We start from the raw sequence: 12,087 nt of genomic DNA, 5'->3' as shown, positions 1-12,087 counted from the left end.
TCAAATCACTTGCTTTGTTTATCTCTTCTTTTTTGTGTTGATGGTTGAATTTGTTTAGGGAAGTATGAGTTTCTTGATCATGTGTAGATAAACCCTTAGATTTTAGGGTGTTGAATTTAGCATGAATTGAAATCTTACTATTGCTGACTCGTAGAATTTTATTGGATGCAATTATTTTCTAACTTATCTATGTTAATGCATTCGATTAACTGACCATTTATCAAATGTTCTTCGTTTAATTTTTTTTTGCTTGAAAAAGAGGATTTTTAGTTCAACTTGACAGGTTAGATAGTTATTGGAACATGGATGAAAATGATAGGATAATAACCAAGGTTGGATATGAAGGGTCTTAATGTTGTCTTAGTATCGTAATTTTGAAGAGATTCAAATTAGCATATTAGGATTAGAATGGTTTGAGCTTGAAAAAGGATATCCTAAAATAAGACTTCCATACTCAGGCAATTATCAATAAAGTAACCATCAGTCTTTCATTAATATATTAAGAAACCATGCTGAACCAACACCTTGGAATTATGTATCTCATTGAAGTGTTAGATATGTATAATTGTTGATTTTAAATATCAAAATTGAATCGATTGTTGGTTGCCTAAGTAAAATTGGTAAGTGCATAACAATGGCTAAGGGAAATCATTAGTACGAATCTTTGAGGATGATCCTCAAGTTAATTAGAATTTATTACTTCGACATGCATTTTCGTAGTGTCATTGGTCCATGCCAGAGCTGCGCTAGATTGGATTCTCAACTGATGTGCATGCGTATTGTTGTTGAGAAAGAAGCACGATAAACTCATCGTTAAAGAAAAAAAGGGAGAGAGATGAAAGAAAATTAGGGCTTGGTTTTCTTCTTTTTCATAGATAAGATAGAAACTTAGTTAAAGTATGTTGTGGAGTTATTTATTATATAAATAATAATATAGAAAATATTAAGTTCAATAGGTTACATGTAGAAGATTGTAAAGTTTATTTTTATTTATCAAGTTCACATCACAAATTAGTATTACAAGTTTGGAAAAGTATGTTTAGTTGAAAAGTGAAAAGGAAAATTAATAAAAAAACAAAAACAAAACATGACAACAACAACAAAAATAACACATAAAAATTGTAGCTCAACACAAGTTGACTTGCACCCCCAAATGCAGATTTCTTAAACCAATTCAACTCAACTCTGTACTCCAAATACTGACAATTATTACCAACTCTTGAGTTGATCAACTCAGCTCAATTATGCACATCAAATACACCCTGTGATTTATAAAATAATTTTCAAGTAATAATGATTTTAATGTTTGATTTATATACTTTTGAAATTGATTTTTGTACAATCAAGAGTGGTTTTTAATGGTCAATAGATATTGAATGTACATATATTGTAAGCATGTGACATATTAACATTCAATTTAGAAAGATGTAATAGAAGTTCAAATAGACTTGAACATAAAGCTCAATTGATTAAAACATCATATCTTTGAATGAAATATCTTAAGTTTGAATTTGTATTGAACAAAAGAAATCTTAATAGAAATTGAACCTTTTAAATATTAAAACAACTAAATAGATACCATGTTAAAAGTTAATTAGAGGTCAAATATATAGTTTGATTAACCAAGTAATTCATAAATAAGTAGATTTTCTTAGGAAGTAGGTAAGTGTATAATGTCAATCATACTTATGATCTAATGAAATTCTACCAGCTAAATACAACTTAAGGTGTTATAGTAAATTAAAATTTAAAAAAGGTCTTAAAATCATTTTTCATCATTTTGTACCTTTCAAATACATAAATGAAAATCAAGTTTGGATGCATTTATTATGTAGGGCCAATTAACACTTTTATCTTCTAGCTAAAATATATGTGACAATGATATTACAAAGCCATGTGCTTGTTAAAAGACATACCAAGTCAAGTAATAAAGAGTCAACTTGAGAGTCAACTAATAGCAAAAAATAAAAATAAAAATAAATAAATAAAACCAAAAAAATAAGGGCCAGATCAAGCCACAAAAATCTCTATTATACAAAATATCCATTTAAAAGTAGACCTGCATTATTCAATTTGATGAAGCCTAATATAAGTTTAGAATTTTTATCAAACTTTACAATTTCCATTTTGTTTGATAATGAAAAGAAGCTGATTGATTTGATTGATATTTAGAATTGGTTGGATCTATTTGTCAATATATGACTCTATTAAATATTCTATAGGTACCTTTTCAAAACATCCGTGAATTAAATTTCAATATTATTTCAGCTTCGTTTCATACGATATTTTATTTTACTTTATTTTTTTCTTTTTACTACAAAATGCATCGCGTATTTGATTTTTTTTCTTTTTTTTTTTTTTTTATCTTTTTAATAATAATCCATATACATGTTTAAAATCATAGTCGAATTGTATAATGACTAGTCAAATAAATAATTATTATTTTTAACTAAAACAACTTAACAATAGTTATATTTAAATAAGGATTCAATTTTAGAAATTTAATTAACTGAGGAGGTTTTTAAAATTATTTTTCTATTGTGAAAATTAAAGAAAGAAATTCACCTTGACATATTTTATGGAAAAGAAAAATTTTAAATCATTGTCGTTGTATGCTTAATAATCAAATTGATTTGATTAAAAATTCTAGTCTTTCAATGACAGTTTTAAACCATAATGTGTACCACCACTATTTTTCTAAGTTTTATATTAAAACATAAAAGACTACAGATCATCAATATCGGTTTAAAAATGTCACTAAATTGCTCGTCATTATATATTACAATGATGGTCATAAACCTTGTCATCTACAAATGACATTGAAAGTCCATCATTGAAATTTAAAATTATCCAAACAACCTAGTTGAAACCGAAATTGTATATTGAACTTTTTAAAAAAACTACCTCACAACCTAGTTGAACACCTACGTCGAAACCCTTGATTAAGGGAAAAATTCTAAAATGATTAAGGGAAAAATTCTAACTACCATTTTTTTTCATGTAAAGATACAAATTAAACATAAATCCAAAACACAACTCAAGAAAACTTACTATTAAAAGAACAAAAATTAGAAACAATAGACCAAGCTTACCATCAAAATTCATTAACATATTAGAGAGAAAGGCTAAATACATACAGTTAAACAACCAACCTACATTTTCTTAAGAACATTTCTCAAACTACCAAATCAATTGAATTTCGCTTTAGTTAAATGATGAAAGGAAGAAATTAAGAATATAATCATGGACTAACTAAACAAATAACATTGACCCTACACAAATTTTCCTTCACAGGACATTAATTTTAGACATTTCGATTTGTATTTAAAATTTAAATTAACGTAATCTTCACACTCTCACATTTGCTTAAATATAACACAAGATTAACATTTTATAGTCTTCTTTTTACCTTGGAGGTACTTAGTGGTTAAATCATCTTTACCTTAATAATTTATTTATTGAAAGTCTTGACAAAACTATAATGATTTACAACTAAATATAAGTTTTACCTCATAGCAATATTCAATATAAATTGAATAACTAAATTGATAGGAAGAAAAATGAAGTTAACAAATAGTTGACTTTTGATATTTAATTTAATTTGTATTAAAAAAATTGCTATTTATAACGACAATGATTTATAACTAAATAAAACTTTGCACTATGCAATCCAAATTGACTAACTAAATTGATAGGAAGAAAAAAGAAGTTAACAAATAGTTGACTTTTGATAGTTGATTTAATTTGTATTAAAAACTTGCTATTTATAACTATAAGGATTTATAACTAAATATAACTTTTACCTAATAGAAAATAGTACTAACTACTAAGTGGTAAAATGTAAATAATTAATTATTAAATATAGAATTTTTTCTAAGAATATTATTAAAAGAAGAGGAAAAAAAAAAAGAAAATACCAAGCCGACCAGACCGACCGATTGGTCGGTCAGTCCTGTTTTTTGCTCAGTCACGGTTGGTCGGTCGTGTTTTTTGCTCAGTCAACGGTCGGATCAGTTTGGTCAGGTTTAGAACCGATTCTTCTCGGTTCAGCGTCGATCTGGTCAGAAAATCGACCCCGACCAATCGATGATCACCCATAATTTCTACGAAGTAATTATGCAAGCGAATTATACCACAACTACACGCTTGACTTGATTAAGCTAACCTCTACAATGGCGGATAGCTAGCAAAAATCTAATCCAGAAAGCGTTCTAAACATTGATTAAAGTTGGAAGACTAACTCTAATCAATCTATATGTTTCTAATCCTATTGGGTTCGATAGCATCCATGTAGAATGGAAAACATATGCATTAAGTTCGAGAATTCAATTGTGTTGATTAATTGTCAAGATAGTCATATTCAATTAATTGAAATTATCTTTGAATCTAGCAATAATGTATCCTAGAAATGGCCATAAAATACATAATTAACTAATGCCAATTAGTAGATCTTAGCTAGACATTCTTATATATGAATACATTCAAAGCAACATATTCAAGCAAGATTGTCGCAAAACTAAGAATCTTGACTATATATGCTCAAAAGATAAAGATCCATAAACATGCTTTTAGAAGTTCAAATTGATTCAAAGAAGCATATGTTCAGGAGATTGCAATTAGTTAAGGAAGAGAAAAAAACTCAAGAAAGGTACAAAGGATTCTTGAACTAGAAATGAAATTGAAGAAATTACCTCATAAATTCACCGACAAATCCATGTAGAAATTCAATACATTGTTTATAATTCAAAAACTAAAATGAAAATCTAACCTAATTAGAATAGAATTACCAAGGATGTGAATTGATCTAGAGAGGAACCCCAGACTTTGTAGAAAAATTATGCCTCTTTTCGCTAGAAATGAAAGAAAACTTTTTATAATTATAGGTGTAGCGTCTCAATGCTGAGGACAACGTTTCAATGTTATTACACAAAAAAAACAAGAAGTGTGAGGTGAGGGTTGACACGCTGGGGTGACGCTTGGTTGCACAAGGCATGCGCGCGCGGGGGGACATTTCTGTCAAGCTCCGAAATGTTGTGACGTTCTTTAACAGCGTTGCGACACTATCCTGTTTTGTAGTAGTATGATGCATTCTGTCTTTCATTATTGTTCAACGCTTCTTGGAAGGTCGTGACACTACTTCTGATGTCATTTTGGTAAATATTTTAACTTTGTTCAATTTTGTTGATTTCTCAATCCTTCTTGATTCTTCTTCTTGATTACCAAGTTAGGTAAGAAAGAGTCAACTTGAGAGTCAACTAATAGAAAAAAAAAAAATAAATAAATATAAATAAATAAATAAACAAAGGCCAAGTCAAGCCACAAATATCACTGTTATACAAAATATCCTCTTAAAAGTAGACATGCATTATTCAATTTGATGAAGTCTAATAAATTTGGAATTTTTATCTAACTTTACAATTTCCATTTTGTTTGATAATGAAAAGAAGCTGATTGTTTTGATTGTGATTCAGAATTGGTTGCATCTATTTGTTAATATACGACTCTATAAAATATTCTATAGGTACCTTTTCAAAATATCGATGAATTAAATTTTAATATCATTTTAGGTTCGTTTCATATGACATTTTATTTTACTTTACTTTTTGTTTTTTACTACAAAATGCCTTACGTATTTGAATTTTTTTTTATCTTCTTAATGATGATCCAAATACATGTTTAAAATCATAGTCAAATTGTACCATGATTAGTGAAATAAATAACTATTAAGTGAAGAAGTTGGAATTATTATTTTTAACTAAAAAAACTTTACAATGGTTATATTGAAATAAGGACTCAATTTTCAGAAATTTAATTAACTGAGGAGGTTTTTAAAATTAATTTTCTATTATGAAAACTAAAAAAAGAAATTCACCTTGACATATTTTATGGAAAAGAAAAATTTTAAATCATTACTGTTGTATTCTTAATAATCAAATTGATTTGGTTAACAAATCTAATCTTTCAATGACAGTTTTAAACCATAATGTGTACCACCATTATTTTTCCAAGTATTATATTAAAACATGAAAGACTACTAACCATCAATATCAGTTTAAAAATGTCACTAAATTGCTCATCATCATATATTACAATGATGGTCATAAACCTTGTCATCCACAAATGACATTGAAAATCCGTCATTAAAAATTTAAAATTACCCAAACAACCTAGTTGAAACCGAAATTGTACATTGAACTTTTTAAAAAACTACATCACAACCTAGTTGAACACCTACGTGGAAACGGAAAAAATTCTAACTACCATTTTTTTTATGTAAAAGTACAAATTAAACATTAAATTCAAAACACAACTCAAAACTAAAGAAAACTTACTATTAAAAGAACAAAAATTAGAAATAATAGACCAAGCTTACCATCAAAATTCATTAACATATTAGAGAGAAAGGAAAAATACATACAGTTAAACAACAAACCTACATTTTCTTAAGAACATTTCTCAAACTACCAAATCAATTGAATTTCGCTTTAGTTAAATGATGAAAGGAAGAAATTAAGAATATAATCATGGACTAACTAAACAAATAACATTGACCCTACACAAATTTTCCTTCACAGGACATTAATTTTAGACATTCCGATTTGTATTTAAAATTTAAATTAACGTAATCTTCACACTCTCACATTTGCTTAAATATAACACAAGATTAACATTTTATAGTCTTCTTGTTACCTTGAAGGTACTTAATGGTTAAATCATCTTTACTTTAATATTTTATTTATAGAAAGTTTTGACAAAACTATATTTGTTGATGTTAGTTAGACAAAATCATCACCATAATATAGCTTTTGTTGACGCTCTCAACTTTGGCATCAACAAACTCTTTTACTGACGAAATCGAGAATCTTAATAATGATCATTTTGTAATTTTTATGTTTTTAAATGTATGAACATTTACATTTATATCTACTATTATAACAATTATTAAAGCTCGTCGACAAACTAAATTTGCTAATATGATATTATTATTAAATAGAAAAGATGATGTAACAGTGGAAAATTATTAATATATATGATGGATAAAATGAAAAAGAATAATATTATATATTAAATCAACATATAAATAAAAAACTACAACTTTGGAACTTAGAAAGGAAAAATTACTACTTGTAGAAACAAATATTTCCACTCTCAAAGATATTCCCATGGGGCCATGAATAATTTCCTTCTCCCATCTGAAAGAGAGAGGTAGATGACAATTAACTTTGAAACAGACTTTCAACTATTAAAGGTTCCATCATGGGCCCTTTTTCAATTTCTCTCACATATGAAAGGGAGAAAAAAAAAATTGTGGTTGGTGGAGAGGAGAAATTGTACTAGTAGCCATTTTCGTCACGTTAATTAATTTAAAGTGTAGTAAATAAATAATTAAGGAAATATCATACGTGTTTTAGTATCTTTTATCTTCCTTCTGTTCTACTATAGTTTCAAGTCTTTCTCTATTGAAAAATACTTAGATGGATTCTCGACTGTACTTATTTTTTTGAGCTCATTTAGCTATTTAACATCAATTTGTCCATGAGAAACTCTTTTTTCTCTAATTAACAAAAAAATATTGTCTTTCATCAACCGTAGCGAAAAACACTTTTAAAGTTAGTAATTGCGTGGGGAGAGCATATAGAAAGAAGCTATGTACAATAACTAGAGTTATTAAGCATAATTAAATTAGGCTCTTAGAAATTAAGTATATTGCTATGAAAGGTGAAATTGAGAAGCCATGGACTATTGAATTGGTTCCAAAACTGGTCTTGAGTCCAATCCATGTTCACCTTTGGAACTTGCAAATCAGTGAGCATGTCGAACCCTGTCGGAATCTGTAAACTTGACGTCGTTGTCGACGAGGAGGATCCTCCGTCAGCCACCTGCGAATCTACTTCTTCTTCCTCATCATCCCCACAACTTGTCTCTTTTTTCATTATCACTTCACTTGTATTCAGCCTTGGAATATTTTGAGTGCAAAATGAGTCCTGTTCATCACCTTGTTCTTCTTCACCCATTAAAGCATTTGTTAATATTGTAGCATTATTATTCATTTGTAAGTTCTTTGTCTCTTCCTCTACTGCCCTTTGCTCCAACACCTTCAATGATGTTGCTTTTCTGTATATCTTGCACAACACTATGTCCTGCAAATCAATTCACAATTTTTTTTTTCTTTTAAAAAAGATATACTTTTATTCTTTTTTAAAAAACAAGCACTTATCCTCCTTTACACACCCGCCCGCCCCCCCCCCACAAAAAAAAGGCTTTTTTTTCAACCAATAATAAATGTAATTTTTTTTTTTTTTTTGAAATTAAAAGATTTTAGGATAAGAGTTCTATAGCCCCATTCTTAACCCAAAAAATTTAAATGAATAAGAATATAAGAACAAAGTAACTAAAACATATATATATTAAAATAATTTGTCATGTGTCAAATTACGTGGTTGGACAAGTACTGCAAAAACATATATTTAGGAGAGTATAAATTATGAAAATTAGCAATATAAATACCAAATGAGATTATCAATTTTTTTTACATGCAAAATATTAAGTACTTCTCAATTTTAGGTCAAATATTTAACTTTAAAGCTTAAGCCGATGAGTTAGGATAAGATTGTTACCTTTGGGAGAGAAGAATGATCAGGAAGACGATATTCGTTCATGACCCAATCAGTCTTGGTTCCTCTAGGAGCTCTTCCTTTGTAGAAAACAAGAGTTTTCCTTAAACCAATCAATCTCATAGGATCCGACAAGCTCAAGATTCTCCTGTCGGAACCGGTGGCTTTCCAGTACCCAATTCCGGTGGTCCGATTCGGCCTTCCGCTGCCAAAGCCGCCGTGCTTTTTATCCCTTGGTACAAAAAAATACCACTCTCTCTCACCATTCTTCGCCAAATCTAAAAAGAAAAAACAAAAGAACAAAAAAATGAATCAAACAAAGCAACCTCAAAATTAATCCTAAGATATTCCGAAAAAAGTACCAGGTAAATCCCAAGGGTCGTGTTGGTAAATGTTGAGAAACCCAATAACATCGAAGCAGTGTCGACGTTTGCCAAAAACAATTTGCTTAAGATAGAATTCAAGAAGCTCTTCTTCGGTGGGATGGAATCGAAAGCCAGGGAGTTGGCCAAAATGATGAGCAGTGTCCGCCATTGAAACTCTATAGAAAAAAACCTTAACAAATTGTATCTATAACCATAAATGGTCTTCTATATATAGATATATATGAATGGAATGGGATGTTGTAACTTAGTGGTTTATCTTGTGGAAGTGAAAGGGGCCCCTTAAAAGACTTGGTCTTCGAAAGAGAAATTAGTACTTTTTGTTTTTTAGTCATCTTCCTTAGAGGGCAAGGATAAATTACTCGAGAGATTGTCATAATGTGATTGATAGAATATTTATTGGATAAAAAATTTGTTAGGCTCTATTAATTTAGACTTTAAATTTAAACAAGTAGTGTAATTCTAATCATCAACTTGAAGAAATGTGGTAATTTAACCTTCAAATCAATTTTCGGTCAAATATTGTTAAATTTATTTTCTCGTATGCATTTAATGATTATAGGATATACACATAATATGAAATGGATAATTTCTTTAAACAAAAACAACGTTAGAGCTTTTTTATAGGAATGTTATTCATTGTATATTGTCAAACTTAATTCTTGTGTATAACTTTAGTTTTTGTAAATTTATGAGTTTATTAAAGCGTTTCTCTTTTTTTTTTTTTTTTTGCCCCTTTTGGTTAAAACTAGTATGTGAATTAGCTTAAATTGAAATGATTAAGGGTTAAAATTACATAAATCAGAATCTTTTAATCACATAATAATGTGGGAAGATATAGAAATAGACTTAGTTTTATGGAATCATTCATGATGGATCTTTCTTTTGTGTTAATATGGTTTTAGTTTAACTTTAAAGGTGGTAATTTTGGTGAAACTTTGGATCTTTATTTTGTGGGATTAATTTATTTAAAAAAGTGCACACGTTTGTGGATAGAGATAAAGGTAAGGGGGCTTGTAAAGCATGGGAATAAAAAATGAGATTATATATACATGTGTATGACCATGAAATGTCTAAGAATGAGCGAAATAACTCCACAATAATTGATGGTACTATTTTTTTAAGTTCTTTAAATTCATACCTTCATACTCTTACTTTTCTAGTTTAAAAAAAATATCTTGAGAATAAATTTTTTTTAATAATAGGATATTGTTTGATTTTTTGGATATTTTAATTATGGAGATATCGTTGTTAAAGAAAACCAAAAGAAATTGCTCTTTTAGTCGAGCTAAATATTTAACTCGTTGAAAATTCTACTCGATATGCGGGGATGTCTTTAGCCCTACTAGATATTGACAAGTACTTACCTTCTTTTTATTTTTCCTTTTCCGTTTTAAAGATAAAAGTGTTAAAAGTAATAATAAAGACAACAATTAAAGAGTCAGAAATAATGCAAAACATGTGAGGAAAGAGAGAATATATACACTACATAACTTATTCATAGGTTTTTCTAGAATCTCTTCCATCCAAATTCTTTTTGGGCTCCTCTTCTTTATCCTTAAATTTTCTCGATTGCGTGAGTCACGGTGTTATCTAGATCTTTTGCTACACATAAATGCATGATTAATTTTCTTTTTCTTTAAAAAAGTATAACGAATGTGAAGTATATGAAAATTTATAATCTCACTACAGGAAAAAGAGGCTCTCTCGACGCTTAAATCTACATAAGGATAGGGTCTCAGTATAAGATAGGATCTCTCCCGATGACGTAAGGGACACGTCAGGAGTTAGAAAGAGCTCCCGATAACATATACTATTCGCAATCTCGCAACGATGGGAAATTACCCATCAGGAGTTATAGTAACTCCTGACGAGTTATTTATTAATAGGAACTCCCAACAGATCTCCCGACGACCCTCGATAGCTGTCAAAAGATCTAGTATAAAAAGCAGATCGAGCATAAGGTAGATTGTCTGCCTTCTTCTTCCCTCTATATGAAAGAGATAGGGCGATAGGCGAGAGAGAGAGTTGGTCCGCTGTGGTGGTCGGAAAGTTGTGGTGGTCAGAAGGTAGAGCTAGTCCGTTGTCTGAGAAAGAGAGAGGTGGTCGAAAAGTTCACTGTCATCCTTCGTTCGTAAAGTTCGTTCGTTGCCAGAAAGTTCTCCGTCATCGTTTCCTACATTTTCGTGAGTTCTCTTCTCTCTAATTCCTATGATTTCTTGTGATTTTGATTGTCATTATACTATTCTTACCCTTATGAATTTTTTCTTTGTTATTTACTTATAATTATATTTTCAAAATCTATATCAAATTTTATACCGAAAGAACCAAACTAAACCATTAGATTGGCTTGAATTGATTTAGTTTTTTGGTTTTTCGAAATAATAGAAACTACTTTATAATTAATTGTACAAACCCCAAAATGACCTACATGAATATCTTGCACACATCTCTCACCGACAAACATGCTATTTCCTTTCTACAATTCATGAAAAATAAGAGATTTAAAAACTTGTTAAAGGGAGAGGGACAAGCAAGAAAATATAATAAACAAACAAACAAATAAATAAAGAGACAGATGCAAATATAGACATTAGACTCAAAGTATTAGCAGATATAACATAATATAAAAAATTGCAAATATGGCCAAATTTAAATAGTCTATCAGTGATAGACCATATTATTGGTAAGAGTCTATCAGTGATAGACCATATCACTGGTAAGAGTCTATCAACAATTGAAGTCTATCGCTGATAGACTCGCTAATTGACTTGTCTATATTTGCAATTTTTTTAAATGATGTTATACACTTGGTTATTATTCCTAAAAATGCTACCAATTGCAATTACCTATAAATAAATAAATAAGTTTAAGGAACAACATGCTTATTTCTTATACTTACATGTAAGTGACATCTATATTTTTACAACAGGCGGTATTAGATCATGATCTTGTTCATACCTGACATAAGTCTTTAGGATTTTTCTTATAGTTTGGTTTAAAAGATTAATCTCATGTCGACAACGATAATCTTTCATCAGCTATCATAATTTTCCTCTTTCCTAACTAATATAGAATTTGTATTGCAC

At 29.2% G+C, this 12,087-nt stretch overlaps 1 protein-coding gene across 1 annotated transcript; it reads right to left on the bottom strand.

Annotated features, from left to right (window-relative positions):
* Positions 1-7,518: 7,518 nt before the first annotated feature.
* LOC120089497 (NAC domain-containing protein 6-like) lies at positions 7,519-9,197 on the bottom strand. The gene is made up of 3 exons (XM_039046986.1): positions 8,978-9,197; positions 8,619-8,893; positions 7,519-8,141 (listed from the first exon to the last, which is right to left on the bottom strand). Exons 1-3 carry the CDS (start codon positions 9,147-9,149, stop codon positions 7,692-7,694), a joined length of 897 nt encoding a protein of 298 aa, XP_038902914.1. The 5' UTR covers positions 9,150-9,197; the 3' UTR covers positions 7,519-7,691.
* Between the last annotated feature and the right edge of the window lie 2,890 nt (positions 9,198-12,087).

The sequence above is a fragment of the Benincasa hispida genome, chromosome 10 (genome assembly GCF_009727055.1).
Source record: "Benincasa hispida cultivar B227 chromosome 10, ASM972705v1, whole genome shotgun sequence".
In the NCBI taxonomy this organism is placed as follows: Eukaryota; Viridiplantae; Streptophyta; class Magnoliopsida; order Cucurbitales; family Cucurbitaceae; genus Benincasa; species Benincasa hispida.
This window is presented reverse-complemented; position numbering and strand designations above follow the sequence as displayed.